Source organism: Amblyraja radiata, chromosome 2, assembly GCF_010909765.2.
Source record: "Amblyraja radiata isolate CabotCenter1 chromosome 2, sAmbRad1.1.pri, whole genome shotgun sequence".
Lineage (NCBI taxonomy): Eukaryota > Metazoa > Chordata > Chondrichthyes > Rajiformes > Rajidae > Amblyraja > Amblyraja radiata.
This window is the reverse complement of record NC_045957.1, coordinates 148,207,520-148,224,639: the sequence shown is the minus strand read 5'-3', so window position 1 is coordinate 148,224,639 and position 17,120 is coordinate 148,207,520. Positions and strand designations below refer to the sequence as shown.

The following is a 17,120-nucleotide window of genomic DNA, read 5'->3' as shown; positions in this document are numbered from 1 at the left end:
AAGAAGGGAGTCACGTTGGCTGCTTTCCAATCTTCTGGTACCCTCTCAGATTAGCTAGCAATGAAAAATTGTAATCAATGGGCCCACTACTTCTACAGCCACCTATTAAAAAACCCATCAAGTGTAGTCTAACAGGTTCTGGTAATCTGCCCACCTTTATGGGCCTGTCCCACTTAGGCGATTTTTCAGGCGGCTGGAACGGCGACTGTCAGAGTGCAACACACACACACCGCTTCCTTCACCAGTCTGTTATGCAGGCGAGGGACAGGGCAAGCGGGAGTGAAATTCAATGTGCAAAGCCAATGTGATACACACACCACGATGAACAGGAAGGTTGGAGCTGGAATTAAGACGGTGATTGCACGGTGTACGGGAAAGGTCGTGTAAGTCCTTTAAAAGAGGGGAGGAGAAGGGGGGGTGGATAGGGGGGAGGGGGAGAAGGAGGGAGAAGAAGTGGAGACAACTTTTAAGAAGCTAGAGATACACGGCTGTGAAGTTTGGCGGACATTAACATTACCGGTCGGTTATCCTTGGTTCTGAATCCTACTGTTTACGTTTTTTTCCCCAAGGAGCCAATAAAATTCAGTACCAGCTAAAGCCTATGAGGACCTACAACCTCCTGGCAACCCACTAAGACCTCCTGGCGACCCACCTACGGCACGAGAATTCATGGCGGCTTCATTCTGGTCGCTGCTAATTTTTTCAACCTGTTCCCAGAACTAGTTCCCAGAATGCGGGAACTCCTCACGACCATGAAGGCGACTCCCCGGCAACCACCCGCGAACATGTGGCGACCGCATAGTTTCCTGCAGTCGCCTAAAAGTGGGACAGGCCCATTAGTGCCTCCCTCCCCAACCCTTGACTGAGTTTCTACAATATTTTACTGCTTATAATTGTTTTTTTTGTAAGTTCTACCACGTTATTTGATACGTCCATCTAATTCATAGGGATTTTAGTAATGTCTTACACAATGAAGAATGATGCAAAAGTAGTTATTCAACATTTTCTGCCATTTCATTGTTTGCTGTTATTTGTTCTCCTGCCTCATTTTCTGGAAAACCCACATTTTCCTTAGTCATCATCTTCCTATTTAGATGTACACAAAGCTTTTAATGCTTGCTCTTACACAACATACAGGTTTTCTCTCAAAATTGATTTTTTGTTCCTGTGAGCACTTTGTCTTCTCCTGCTAGAACTTCCCGTTTCTCTGGTCTACCGCCAACCCTAACCACGTGTATTGCCAACTCTTCAATTGTACATTATCCTTTACGTCTTTTGTTAACCACTGGCGGCAGGTGGCGCAGTGGTAGAGTTGCTATAACGCTCGAGACCCGGATTTAATCCTGATTACGGGTGCCTGTGTGTTCCTTATCCCCGTGACCTGCATGGGTTTTCTCCGGGATCTCCAGTTTCCTCTCACACTCCAAAGACACACAGGTTTGTAGGTTAAATTGGCTTGGTATAATTGTAAAATTGTCCCTAGTATGTAGGATAGTGTTAATCTGTGAGGATCACAGGACGGCACGGACTCAGTGGGCCGAAGGGCCTGTTTCAGTGCTGTATCTCTAAACTAAACTAAACCAAACTAAACTAACCACTGATTGTGCCCCTTTTTCATGGAGTCCCTCGTTTCGTTTGGGAGGATTATATTTAAATTGAAGATACTGGCTATAGACCAAGGGTGTTCATTCTCAAAGTGGTTTAATCTCCCATGCAATTCATATCAAGAGGGTGACACAGGAAATGAGCGACGCTGAAATCTTGAGCAAGACCCAAAGTGCTGGAGGAACTGCGCGGGTCAGGCAACATTTGTGTAGGGAATGGAAAAACGATATTTCGGGTCGGGACTCTTCTGGAGAATGATTCAGTCTGAAGAAAGGTCCCGACCCGAAATGTCGTCTGTTCATATGAAGAGGGTACATCATATGTGCCTTTATTCCTTGGAGTTAAGCAGAATGAGGTCGGCCTTATTCAAACACACAAGGTCTTAACTAAGCTTGAGAGCTTTGCTATTTTCACTAGTGAAAGAGTCAGGAACAAGAGGACATAGTTACATAATTAGGGGGGTGGGGGGTTATTTAAAACCACTTTAAAATCACATTTTAAAGAGTACACCCGTTTACAAAAACCTGCAGATTCAACTTTGCCTGCAATCAAAATACAGTGCATTGTATGTTAGAACAAAACTAAATTGACATGTGTTTATTATTAATGATTAGAGTCTTTTGCCCTTTCTATGTTGATCACACACCCATGATTAGTACTGCAGTACAAGTGATGGCAATTGTCATGAAAAAATTACAATTCTGAGCAACGCATATTTCCAACAGATAGTGTGCAGAGCCGAGAATCTGCTACATATAGAAATATGACACAAGATGTACCAATTAAAGTCCTTGCATCAACAGATTCTCCCTACTGCCCTCAGGTCTCACTTGTAACCTATTTATAATTGCAGCTCCAAGAAACTGTAAATTGGATTATTAACTGGGCAAACAGTTATATTGTTAGTGATGTTCAGCAGCTGTGACTTGTAATTCCATCAGGGACCCAAATTGCTGTTTATAAAATGTATTGATATTCTCACTGAAGAAAAAGAACAATGTAAATCAGAACATTGAATAATGTATTTTGGAAAGCAATGCAAAAAAGGAATTATGTATTTAATTTAATGTTTGGGATAGGATACTCCCATTTGGTGCTGTGCTGGGACCTCTGCTGTTTGAGATATATGTAATTGACTTGGATATAAATGTAGACAGGTTGGTTACTAAGTTTGCAGATGACACCAAGATCGGTGGCGTTGTGGACTGTGAACAAGGCTGTCCACATAGACAGATACACTGGATACAGATTAGTTATAGAAACGGGTGGAGAAATGGCAGATGGAGTTTAATCTGAGCAATCTATTTAAGAAGGGCTGCAGGTAAAAGCTTAGGAACTATGGACCAGTGAGTCGAACATCTGTGGTGGGCAAGTTGGGCTGAAGGGCCTATTCCCATGATGTATAACTATGACTCTAAGTGTGAGGTGTTGCACTCTGCGAGGTCAAATGTAAGGGAAAAATATACAATTAATAACTCCTACTGCAGTTGTACAGGGCCCTGGTGAGACCACACCTGGAGTATTGTGTGCAATTTTGGTCTCCTAATTTGAGGAAGGACATTATTGCTGTTGAGGGAGTGCAGCGTAGGTTCACCAGGTTAATTCCCAGGATGGAGGGACCGACATATGATGAAAGAATGGGTCGACTGGGCTTGTATTCACTGGAATTTAGAAGGATGAGAGGAGATTGGACAGGCTAGATGCAGGAAAGTCAGGAAAAATGGTCCAGATGTTGGGGGAGTCCAGACCAGGGGTCACAGTTTAAGAATAAGCGGTAGGCCATTTAGGACTGAGATGAGGAAAAACTTTTTCACCCGGAGAGTTGTGAATCTGTGGAATTCTCTGCCAGAGAAGGCAGTGGAGGCCAATTCACTGGATGTTTTCAAAAGAGAGGTTGAATTAGCTTTTAGGGCTAAAGGAATCAAGGGATATGGGGAAATAGCATGAACCAGGGTACTGATTTTAGATGATCAGCCATGATCATATTGAATGGCGGTGCTGGCTCGAAGGGCCGAATGGCCTAAACCTGCACCTATTTTTCTATGTTTCTATGATCCGTGGGATCCAAGTCCATAACTCCCTAAAACTGGCAACTACAAGTAGATAGAATGATTAAGAACGCATATAGTCTGCTTGCTTTCATAGGTCGGGGCCATGAGTATAAGAGTCAGGAATTCTTGATGCAGCATTATAGGACTATGGTTAAGCCGCATCGGAGGTAATGTGTGTAGTTCTGGTCGCTCCATTACAAGAAGGACATGGAGGCTTTGGAAAGGGTGCAGTGTTGTATCCATTAGAGGTTTTTAGCTACAGGGAGAGGTCGGACAGACTTTGATTGCTTTCTCTGGAATGCCGAAGGTTATGGGGAGATGTAATTGAAGTATATAAAATTATGAGAGGCATATATAGGATAGGATAGATAGGATAAACTGTCAAGAATCTTTTTCCCAGATGGAAAACTCAAATACGAGAGAGCATACCTTTAAGTTGGGAGGGATTAAGTTTAAAGGAGATGCAGAAATATCTCCTTTAACCTTTAAATAAACACCCCCATCATCAGGAAGATAAGCGAAGCAAGTATTTTATTTTACACATAAGTTGGTAAGTGCCTGGAACGTGCTGCTAGTTGAGCGATGGTGGTTGAGACAGATATAATAGTAGCAGCTAAGAAACTTTTAGATAGGCATATGGATATGCAGGGAATTAAGGGAATGAAGGGATATGGATCATGTGCAAGCAGATAAGAGTTGGTCTTGGCAGCATGTTTGGCACAGACATTCTGGGCCAAAGGGCCTGTACTTGTGTTGCACTGTTCTGTTTCTCTAAATTCCAAACATTTCACACACAAAGTAGCACATGACATGTCTTAAAATAATGATCTACAAAGAATAACATTTGAGTTCAAGAGAGTTTTATTGTCATGTGTCCCTGATAGGACAATGAAATTCTTGCTTTGCTTTAGCACACCAGAACATAGTATGCACGGATACTGAACAGATCAGTGTGTCCATATACCATTGCATAAATATATACACACATGAATAATTAAACTGATAAAGTGCAAATAAACAGATTATTGGCTATTAATGTTCAGAGTTTTGTCCGAGTCGAGTTTAATAGCCTGATGGCTGTGGGGAAGTAGCTATTCCTGAACCTGGTCGTTGCAGTCTTCAGGCTCCTGTACCTTCTACCTGAAGGTAGTGTGGAGATGAGTGTATGGCCCGGATGGTGCGGGTCCTTGATGATGCTGCCAGCCTTTTTGAGGCAGCGATTGCGATAGATCCCCTCGATGGACGGGAGGTCAGAGCCGATGATGGATTGGGCAGTGTTTACCACTTTTTGTAGTCTTTTCCGCTCCAGGGCGCTCAAGTTTCCGAACCAAGCCACGATGCAACCGGTCAGCATGCTCTCTACTGTGCACCTGTAGAAGTTAGAGAGAGTCCTCCTTGACAAACCGACTCTCTGTAATCTTCTCATGAAGTAGAGGCGCTGATGTGCTTTCTTTATGATTGCATCAATGGATGTAATCACACACAAAAGGTGATAACAAAAAAATTTAATCGATAAGTCCAAAGCAAAAATAGAAAACTCTTGTGCAGAATCTTAAAAGACTTTTGGAACTGGAAATCCATCCAAAGCTTTATCTTTTTTTGGGTTTACCTATTAACTCTCATACCAAGGTTTTGTACTCTCTGCCTTCCTTCCAATTAACACAATTTTAACTTCCTAGATTATTTAAATTATATTTACATTTTTCTTATTCAAATTCCTCTACCTACATTTCCAACATTACACCAGTGACTACACTTCTAAGCTACTTCATTGACTGTAAAATACTTTGGTATGCCTACAGGCTGTGAAAACTGCTACACAAATCATTTCCTTTTCTTTTTTCATCTGCAAGGAACCATAGTAGTAGGCCCCCCTCGGTCATGACTGACCATGGGTGATGCATCCTAGTTTGCAGGTGATGTGTGGTCGGATGCAAGCCTGGGCGATGTCATATGGAGGACAGGCTGTTGCCCGTGCAGCATGTCCCCCCTCTCCACGTCGCTGATCGATCCAAAGGAACAGCAGGGCCGTTACAGTTTGGCACCAGCGCTGTCGCAGGAGCTGCCAGAGCGAGGTTGTAGACAACGACAAACTGCCTTAGGGGCTCCGACTCCAGATTTTCTTGAGGTTTACTCCAGGAGCCTTTTCCATGACATGATATGGCCACAAGGCAGTGGAGGTTTTAAATCAGAGTTTTCCCTCTCCTAGATGGACAGCATTCCCAGGCTGACGCGCCCCACCTGCCCGAGACTCATGGAGGCGGGAGCGTCTACCTTCCCGTGCAGGTCTATAGCACCTGCCCACTGCTGGAAAGGAACCGTAAAACCAACAAATTCGCTGAAAAATGCAGTCATGGTGTCATACAGCACAGAAACAGATCCGTCTGCTCAACTCATCCTTGCTGACCAAGATGCCCCATCAAAACAAATCCCTTTAAACCATTCCTATCTATGTACCTATGCAAGTGCCTTTTAAATGCTATTATAATACTTGCCTCAACGATCTCCTTGGCAGCTTGCTCCATTTAAAGTGAAAAAGTTGCCACTCAGGTTCCTATTAAATCTTGCCCCTCTCATCTGAATCCTATGTCCTGTGGTTCTTAATTCCCCTATCCTGGGTAAAAGGCACTGTGAACTCACCCTATCTATTTCCCCTCATGATTTTATACACTTCTATAAAATCACCCCTCAGCCTCCTAAACTCCTAGCCTGCCCAACTAATCCCTATAGCTCAGGCTATCAAGTCCTGGCAACATCATTGTAGATCTTTTCTGCACTGTTTATAGCTTAATGACATCCTTCTTATGGCTGGATGACCAAAACTGATCACAGTACTTCAAATGCGGCCTCACCCATCTCCTGTTCATGTTATTTTGTTGTAAAACACAGAGCCAATCTGCAATCATGATCTTTTGGGGAAACAAAACTACAGCATTATGGAAAGTTTTAAGAGACTGTATTTAAAACATAAAAAACGTCACAATTTTTTTCTAATAAACTTCTCATTTGGTCATTGAAAAATTAAAAGTTAAGATTACAAAAAGAAAGTGCCAGACAGCTCCATCTAGTGTTGGAATCTAGATTTCATGGAGCTCAATTTTCGAATTAAATGACATAAATGACAATATACACCAATATAACTGCATCCCTTTTATTGAAATTAATTAATTGTGATCTGCAGCATATTAAGGAACAGAAACATGACATTTTTCTTTTAACTATCTCATTCTTCCTCCAGTTCTCAGTCCTCATTTCAAGAACGTTTTTAAATATAAAAACTTTAGGTTTAGGGTGAATACCTGGTTTGATTGTCAGAGCTTCTGAATAGATGAGAATTTGCATAGTCTATCCACAAACATAAATCGTCCTATCTCTCTCTCTACCACTTCTGTTAACTGTAAAACCAATGTTGTGTTGTTCAGCCTTTTCTCCAGAGAAGTTACCTGACCCGCTGAGTTATGCCAGCCAGCATTTTGTGTATATCTTTGGTGTAAACCAGCATCTGCAGTTCTTTCCTACACACTGTGTTGTTAAGTCTTTGCCTAGCAAAATTAAGAACATGTTTCCATTTTCCAAACTGAACACAGCAGAGATGGAAGCTTTCATTATTTAGTCCAACCCTGTACGGTGGTTTCTCGTCACCAAGATCAGTCCATTTCCCTGATTTCCTTCTCAAGCTGGATCAGAAAAACCTTGGTGTCTATCAATGGAAATGAGCTTCAAACTTCACCTTCAGAATAGTCTTTTTTTTCTTCTCAGACCTTCCACCACTGAAACCCTTGGATCGCCTATTATTTCCAGATTTAATTTCTCCATGGTCCTATGTGTCTTTTGATCTTTCTTCTCCATAGACTTTTATGTTCTAAATTCAGTTACCTAAATCTTGCCCTCTAACCTGAACATCACTATAGTTTTCATTGACCGCAATGGATCCAATTTTCGTCGTATGCCAAATTAAAAAGCTCTTCTTTGTCCATCTCCGCTAGCTTTCATCACTCATCCTCGCAACCCCTTTCCCAATTGCTATGACTTCTCATGTGCCCATACCTTTTTCCAGTGTCATGTGTGTTCATTCTTTTATCTTTGAGTAGTATCTTCTCAAAGGGAGCAGCCACATTGTCAGCACTGATCCCAAATTAAACATCTGCTCTGCACTAACCTTGTCACCAGCCATTCAGAGGATGTTGGCAAAATATTGACATGCATGGTAGCAGTAAAAATAAGGAAATAAGTTTCCCCACACCGTCTTTTGTCCTATTGCCCATACAACTGGGAGGCAGACCATAACATAGAAACATAGAAAATAGGTGCAGGAGTAGGCCATTCGGCCCTTCGAGCCTGCACCGCCATTCGATATGATCATGGCTGATCATCCAACTCAGTATCCCATCCCTGCCTTCTCTCCATACCCCCTGATCCCTTTAGCCACAAGGGCCACATCAAACTCCCTCTTAAATATAGCCAATGAACTGGCCTCAACTACCTTCTGTGGCAGAGAATTCCACAGATTCACCACTCTCTGTGTAAAAAATGATTTTCTCATCTCGGTCCTAAAAGACTTCCCTCTTATCCTTAAACTTTGACCCCTAGTTCTGGACTTCCCCAACATCGGGAATAATCTACCTGCATCTAGCCTGTCCAACCCATTAAGAATTTTGTAAGTTTCTATGAGATCCCCCTCAATCTTCTGAATTCTAGCCCATCATCATAACAATCATCAGTCATGACTTGGTATCAGATATTCCATCCTTTTAATTAATTTACTTACTTTAACTTGTATAAAGAGCCTCAGAAGCATTCTATATTAAAACAAAAAGTTGCAAACTAAAGCAAATACTTCCTTGACCTTTGACTTTGAATTTATGACTTGTTCTGAAATGCCGTCTCAATTATGTTATTACTACTCAACATTTTAGGGGTTAGAATTTTGTAGAAACAGATACGACCTTTGTAACCTCTCTCAAAGAAACCATCTGTATTTAATACTTGTACTTTGCAGACAGCTCTTTTATTACTTCATGTTACCAATTAAAATTTTAAACTGTCTAAATGATAATTGAATTTAAAAAACACAAAAGGTCACAAAGTGTGGGTGTAACTCAGCAGGTTTGGCAGCATATCTCTGTAGTACAAGGATAGGTGACGGTTTAGGTCGAGACCTTTCTTCAGACATTGTGGTTGGAAGGAGACGAAAGCTAGAAGAGGGGAGAGGCAAGGCAAAGTGTGGCAGGTAAGAGGTGGATACAGGGCAAGGAGGGGATTGATAGACAGATGGCTTTAACGAAGGCCAGAGATAAACGCAGCAGGAAGAAAGCTGTACAGTTTTTCAACAGTTTATAAATCTATACATACCCCACCCAAATCACTGCAAGCAAGTGCCAGGAATTTCAGCCATTCAATCTCGAATTCAAATTTGCCCAATCGTAGAATGTTTTTCAGCCGCTCCATTGGCAGACCCAAATCTTTCCATTTTTCTACCAACTTGAACTCTGGAACAAAATTCTTTTGAGATAGCTGAAACACAGATAGATTTTTAGAAACTGAATTTCAGCATAGCCGTATTTAAACATTTTGCTAATCATACCAACTAGCAGGAAAAGGTCAATTGGCCCCTTTAACCTTCCCTGTCATTTAATAAGATCATAGCCTCAACTTCCCATTCCTGCCTATGTTCCCCGTGCTTGTAACCCCATGCTAATGATCATTCATGCCCTTGCAGTAATTAATTCCTGGCATATCACAGGCAACAAAATACAAGCAATAAAAAGTACAAAAGCAAACTTTAAGTACAGGTCCATTTCTAATTTACACACAAAGATACAAATTGGAAGAACAGGTCTCTCAGCTCAAGTCTGCTTGCTCTGACATTTAATAAAGATCACCGGCGATTTAATAGTAGCCTCAAATCCACACTCCTGTCTACCAATGGTAATCTCTCACCCCCTTGAACATCAAATATGTATCTATCTCTGCTAATAATCTTTCCAGTATTATACCTGATTGTGCAGAATCTTCAGAAGTCCCGGTGTAAGGCCAGTGTCATTTTTCTGTGTTGCCACTGGCATTTCAAACCGTTCTTTCACCGGAAGTGTTTCACCTTTAGACAAAGCTGCAAAATATCTACTCAACAAAATTGATCACAAAATTGTATTAGGTCCAGGTAGTGCAGAACTTATCATGCTATTCATCAAAGTATCATTTTGCCATAAATAGATACAGAAAATTATATAAATAATAATAATAAATTTTATTTATGGGCTCCTTTCAAGAGTCTCAAGGACACAGGCATCATCAGCGGAGCAAAGAGGTCCTTCTGCAGTTGTACAGGGCCCTAGTGAGACCACACCTGGAGTATTGTGTGCTGTTTTGGTCCCATAATTTGAGGAAGGACATTCTTGCTATTGAGGGAGTGCAGCGTAGGCTTACATGGTTAATTCCCGGGATGGCGGGACTGTCATATGCTGAGAGAATGGAGCGGCTGGGCTTGTATACTCTGGGGTTTAGAAGGATGAGAGGGTATCTTATTGAAACATATAAGATTGTTAAGGGTTTGGACAAGCTAGAGGCAGGAAACATGTTCCCGATGTTGGGAGAGTCCAGAATCAGGGGCCACTGTTTAAGAATAAGGGGTAAGTCATTTAGAACGGAGACGAGGAAACACTTTTTCACACAGAGAATTGTGAGTCTGTGGAATTCTCTGCCTCAGTAGAGGCCAGTTCTCTGGATAATTTCAAGAGAGAGCTAGATAGGGCTCTTAAAGATAGTGGAGTCAGGGGATATGGGGAGAAGGCAGGAACGGGGTACTGGTTGGGAATGATCAGCCATGATCACATTGAATGGCGGTGCTGGCCTACTCCTGTACCTATTGTCTATTGTCTAAAAGGTTTCAAACTGAAACATGAACAAACATTTTTCTTTCCACAAATGCTGCCTGACCTGCTGATATTTATATCATTTTCTCTTTTAGTTAAGATGTTTAGTTTCTGTAGTTTCTATGATCTTTATTTATTATCAGATGCCAGAACAGAAACACATTGAAGGACACATTTAAGAAACAGTTAGACAGGTACATGGATCGGACAGGATTGGAGGGATATAGGCGAAATGCAGGATGGTGGGATTAGTGTAGCTAGGACATGTTTGCCGGTGTGGGCAAGTTGGGCCAAAGGGCCTGTTTCCACGCTATATGACTATGACTGTTTGACTATCCTTTCTTCAGTTTTCCCATTGCCATTCCTTCATTAAAATTGGGTAGAAGTTGCATTATTCTCAATGTAGGCTTAAGAGGGAGGTAACTGCAAAGTCCAACCTCCGCAGTTTTGGGGACAGAGCCTTCTCCAGGGCAGCTCCCAGGCTCTGGAACTCCCTCCCCCAACCCGCCTCAAGACCCATCTCTTCACCTCTGCCTATCCTTAGCCCCACGTCCCCCTCCCTTTTCATCTGTGCTTGAATTGCCTCATATTGTGTTTTGAATTGAATTCTGTCTTTAATTTGTGTACTAGTCATGTCTCTACTATTTATTTCATTTCGCTTACATGTTTTTCCTCTACTTGCTAAATTTTTGTAAGGTGTCCTTGAGACTCTTGAAAGGCGCCCATAAATAAAAATTTAAAAAAAAGAAAAAAAAAGAAGTCAGTGCATCATCTGGATGTGCAAGGTGGTTAAGAGGGTGGCAGTCAACAGGGGTGCTTTTTTCTCGATGTTTTAAGCTTGCTTTAATGTTTTGGGAACTACACTTAAGGAAATCTCATATTGGAAATGTAATCACATTCCTGACTTGTCTTCTTCTTCTTCTTCTTGCGTACGGCATGCACAGCCTAAAGGTGTAGGACAACTTCTTCTATTTGATCTTATTTGATTGGGCATGCCGGGTTGATTGCATTTGTCGAAACAGGTTGCACTCTTCCACCCCCCTGACTTGTGATTTGATGGAAAAACATATGGGAAGCCAGGTAGTCAGGCATTTGCCACAGAATACCTAACTTTGACCAGCGCTTTTCATAAACTGCATCTCTGTGGCTAATCAAGTTAAGCTTTTGGTGAAAGGTGATAATCAGAATGATGATAATAAGGAATTTGATGAAGATGGAACTCCAGGGGAAGCAGTTTCGTGTGGCGGCACCTGATAGCAACCCAAGGTCACGACGAACCATCGGCTCCAGAGGGTGGCGTCTTGCTGGGGGAGGCGTGTCACGGGGTTGGTATCTGAGTTGTTATTCAAGGCCAGGCAACGCCCGTGTCAGGTGAGGAGTAGGGAGCTGTATTGCAGAAGAATAAACACGTCTAGTGCACACAACTCGTGTCCGACTAGTTTTTGGCTGGACTCCTGCCAGTCCCCGCCACATTTGACACTCTAAATTGCTGTTGATTAGCATACATGGCAGGAATGTTACTCGTCACTCTTTATCCGAAGCCTCAAGCTACCTCAATCATGGTGACCACTGCAATGCGTTTGGTCCACGACAGATCATTTTAATATTTACGTCAAGGAACGTGAAGCTCTCAACCTTTTCAGGCAGAGGTAGAGGCAAAGGCAAAATAAATATCATAGGTAAGAGCGGGTGGTTTTCATAATGTAGAGAGTATGTAGGCAGAGCAGTCCAGGGGTCAAAAAAGTAATCTGTTGAAATTACAATCATCCCAATAGAATGGATGGGGATTTAATTTGGTATTGGTTTATTATAGGCACAGATACAGTGAAAAACCTGCACTGTTACCTTTGAGGGTTCGCTAAAGATTTGACCCTCCACATATAGCTCCTGGGTGATGGCATTCATAATATAGTGAAGAACATTGTGTGGCTGAGTCTATTGATTTACTGCAATTTATGAAATCATCAGAGTTTGAAGTTTTAGACAGGATTGAAGACAATGGCTTTATACTTCCCAGTGCAAATGGCGAAAAGTGTGACTCACCCCAAATGCATTGAACAAGCTATCCGTCGACATTGAGTCATTGTTGGGATCCCAAGATGTGGTAGAGATTAATGGACCGAGACACACAGTGTCCTTCACCACTCTCTGGATGCCATCACCTAGCATCTGCCAAAGAGATCAAGTCTTCAAGTGTAACAGTGCAAGAACAGGAGTGGATGCTATTGCTGGAGATGTTGTGCCTATGATTATATCGGTAAGAATGAAACAAATGCAATCTTGTATTATTGCTTTGTTTCAACACCCACTTGTGCATTTATTAATGCATGCATCCAGATTCTCAGCGCCAAATTGCCAAGAGATAAGGTTTAATGTCTATAGTCCTAAAGCTCTCATATTTGCCCCTCACCTTTGTTTGTCTATCAAAAATATTCCAAAAACGTGAAACAGTTAGATGATGTAAAGGTTTTACTCACGCAGCAGACCATTGAAGAACATCGTGTGGCTGGGTACGGATAGCAGCCTTCGTAAACTGTTTTAAAATGTCAGGAAACTCAGGGGGGATTTCAATCTGCTGAGCGGAGAACATAACATCAGGGAGAGGCATGATTGCTGAAAAGAATTAATTAAAAGTTGAGTTAGATAATAAACTTTTTAAGCAGGCACAAATCAGAATTCAATATGAAGTCCAGACAGATCATGTCAGTGAGTTAAAGACATACTAAATCTCAAAGCTAACTACAGATACAATTGTTATTCAACCATTCAAAAATTCCAACGTACTGTATCTAGCTCACTAAGTTTGCTATACGCCCTTTGACTACCTGAGGCTCCAGTTCCCAACAGTTTCCGCACTCTCTGCAAACCTACCAGAGTCCCATTTCCTATCTTCCCTTCAAGCTTATCTGGGAGATTTATTTTAAATCTGTGTAACAGGTTCAAAATTATGCCTGGATTTCATAAGGTAGGGTACTATTCGATTCACCTCTACCCTCTTGAGGACATTGGACATTGTCAAAGGAACTGATGCACTACAATTGTAGTCTGGTTAGAACTTATTGTGGTCATGGTGGCGCAGCAGTAGAGTTGCTGCCTTACAGCAAATGCAGTGCCGGAGACATACAAACATAGAAAATAGGTGCAGGAGTAGGCCATTCGGCCCTTCACGCCTGTGGCAGAGAATTACAGAGATTTACCACTCTCTGTGTGAAAAATGTTTTTCTCATCTCGGTCCTAAAAGACTTCCCCCTTATCCTTAAACTGTGACCCCCTGTTCTGGACCTCCTCAACATTGGGAACAATCTTCCTGCATCTAGCCTGTCCAACCCCTTAAGAATTTTGTAAGTTTCTATAAGATCCCCCCTCAAACTTCTAAATTCTAGCGAGTACAAGCTGAGTCTATCCAGTCTTTCTTCATGTGAAAGTCCTGACATCCCAGGAATCAGTCTGGTGAACCTTCTCTGTACTCCCTCTATGGCAAGATCAGATATTATCTTGCCATACCGGGGTTCGATCCTGACTACGGGTGCTGTCTGTACATTCAACATGGAGTTTCTACATTCTCCCCATGATCTGTGTGGGTTTCCTACCACACTCCAAAGACGTACAAGTTTGTAGGTTAATTGGCATGGTAAATGTAAAAATTGTCCCTAGTGGGTGTAGGATTGTGTTAATGTGCAGAGATCGTTAGTAGGCGTGGACCCTGTGTGTGTCGAAGGGCCTGTTCCGCGCTGTATCTCTAGACTAAACGAAACTAATATCTGATCTGTTTGGATAGCATGCAAAACAAAGCTTTTCACTGTGCCTTAATACATGTGACAATAATAAAACTGCTACCAGGTTGGAAAACTTAAATTAATTTCTCTGGCACGTTGGAGGCTGAGAGGTTATCTGGTAGAAGCATATAAAATAATGAGAGGCATAGATATGGTAGGTATTCAATATTTTCCAACAAGATGGAAATGTCAGATACTTGCAGGGATAGAAGTAAAATGTGAGGTCCAAGTTCAAAGGAGATTCAAACTTAAGGAGGATACAAGTCAAACAATTAAATTTGAGTCCCAGTATAATCACTCGGACATATGGACAATAGACAATAGGTGCAGGAGTAGGCCCTTCGGCCCTTCGAGCCAGCACCGCCATTCAATGTGAACATGGCTAATCATCCCCAATCAATACCCCGTTCCTGCCTTCTCCTAATATCCACTGATTCCTCTATCTTTAAGAGCCCTATCTAGCTCTCTTGAAAGTATCCAGAGAACCGGCCTCCACCACCCTCTCAGGCAGAGAATTCCACAGACTCAACTCTCTGTGTGAAAAAGGGTTTCCTCGTCTCCGTTCTAAATGGCTTACACCTTAATCTTAAACTGTGGCCCCTAGTTCTGGACTCCCCCAACATCGAGAACATGTTTCCGGTCTCTAGCGTGTCCAAACTCTTAACAATGTTATATGTTTCAATAAGATACCCTCTCATCCTTCTAAACTCCAGAGTGTACAAGCCCAGCCGCTCCATTCTCTCAGCATGTGACAGTCCCGCCATCCCGGGAATTAACCTTGTAAACCTACGCTGCACACCCTCACTAGCAAGAATGTCTTTCCTCAAATTAGGGGACAGAATACTCCAGGTGTGGTCTCACTAGAGCTCTATACAACTGCAGAAGAACCTCTTTGCTCCTATACTCAACTCCTCTTGTTATAAAGGACAAAATACCATTCGCTTTCTTCACTGCCTGCTGTACCTGCAAGCTTACTTTCATTAACTGATGAACAAGGACCCCCAGATCCCATTGTACTTCCCCTATTCCCAACTTGACACCATTTAGATAGTAATCTGCCCCTGTTTTTGCTACAAAAGTGGATAACCTCACATTTATCCACATTATACTGCATCTGCCATGCATCTGCCCACTCACCCAACCTGTCCAAATCACCCTGCATTCTCATAGCATCCTCCTCACAGTTCACACTGCCACCCAGCTTTGTATCATCTGCAAATTTGCTAATGTTACTTTAAATCCCATCATCTAAATCATTGATGTATATTGTAAATAGCGGCGGTCTGAGCACTGAGCCTTCCGGTACCCCACTAGTCACTGCCTGCCATTCTGAAAGGGACCCATTAATCCCTACTCTTTGTTTCCTGTCTGCTAACCAATTTTCTATCCATGTCACCACTCTATCCCCAATACCATGTGCCCTAATTTTGCTCACTATGTGGGACTTTATCAAATGCTTTCTGAAAGTCCAGGTACACTACATCCATTGGCTCTCCCTTTTTCCATTTTCCTAGTTACATCCTCAAAAAATTCCAGAAGATTAGTCAAGCATGATTTCCCCTTCGTAAATCCATGCTGACTCGGACCGATCCATGCTGACTCGGACCGATACTGCTAAACTGCTAATTGACTCCAGCATCTTCCCCACCACCGACGTCAGGCTAACTGGTCTATAATTCCCAGTTTTCTCTCTCCCGCCTTTCTTAAAAAGTGGGATAACATTAGCTCCAATCCACAATCCTGAATCTATAGAACATTGGAAAATGATCACCAATGCGTCCACGATTTCTAGAGCCACTGTTCAACTCATCTGCGATTTCCTTGTTCCCCATAATAAATTCACCTTTTTCAGTCTTCAAGGGTCCAACTTTGGTCTTAACTATTTTTTTTCTCTTCACATACCTCAAGAAGCTTTTACTATCCTCCTTTATATTCTTGGCTAGCTTACCTTCGTACCTCATCTTTTCTCCCCGTATTTATTTATCTTCTGTTGCTCTTTAAGCATTACCCAATCCTCTTGCTTCCCGCTCGTCTTTGCTACGTTGTACTTCTTTTATTTTTATACTGTCCCTGTCGTCCCTTGTCAGCCACGGTTGCCCCTTACTCCCCTTGGAATATTTCTTCCTCCTAGGAATGAACTGATCCTGCACCTTCTGTATTATTCCTAGAAATACCTGCTATTGTTGTTCCACTGTCATGCCTGCTAGGGTATCTTTCCAAGCAACTTTATCCAGCTCCTCAATCATGGCTCCATAGTCCCTTTTATTCAATTGTAATTTAACTGGAGAATGGGCAAGGTCTGAATAAGATAACTGGCTGCAAAGCGAGATCAGCCAACATCATTGGCGACAGTGCAACCCTACCTGATGATCTGAATGTTTTCTAAGCTTGCTTTGAGCAGTAGACCAACAAGGATGGTGACACCTGGCCCATCAGACTCATGTGTACCTCTTTCCCAGGGTGACTGTAGCGGAGGATGGATCGGCTTTCCTGAGAAAAACCCACAGAAAGCAACTTGCCCAGACGGAGTCCCTGGCCATGTCCTTAGTCCTGGCCAACTAGCAGGAGTACTCACGGACATCTTTAATCTCTTCCTATTCCATTCTGAGGTACCCACCTGTTTCAAGAAGACCGCCAGCATCCCGGTGCTGAAGGAAAGCAAGATTTCATGCATAAACGACTACCGTCTAGTGGCCTTGACATCCACCATCGTGAAATGTTTTGAGGCTAATTATGGAAGGCGTTAAATCCAAACTACCAAGCGGCCTTGAACCACTGCAGTTCACCCAATGCCACAACAGGTCGCCCTGGCCCTA

General features: G+C 42.4%; 1 protein-coding gene across 1 annotated transcript in view; it reads right to left on the bottom strand.

Moving 5' to 3' along the window:
• The window catches only part of ropn1l (rhophilin associated tail protein 1 like), an 80,083-nt gene that overhangs the window by 48,910 nt on the left and 14,053 nt on the right, over positions 1 to 17,120 (bottom strand). The window contains exons 2-4 of the mRNA XM_033017047.1: positions 13,006 to 13,141; positions 9,653 to 9,776; positions 9,009 to 9,170 (exon numbers count right to left, since the gene is read on the bottom strand). Of these exons, the coding sequence (XP_032872938.1) occupies positions 9,009 to 9,170; positions 9,653 to 9,776; positions 13,006 to 13,136 (417 nt within the window). The 5' untranslated portion in view covers positions 13,137 to 13,141. The remainder of the gene's footprint in view (positions 1 to 9,008; positions 9,171 to 9,652; positions 9,777 to 13,005; positions 13,142 to 17,120) is intronic.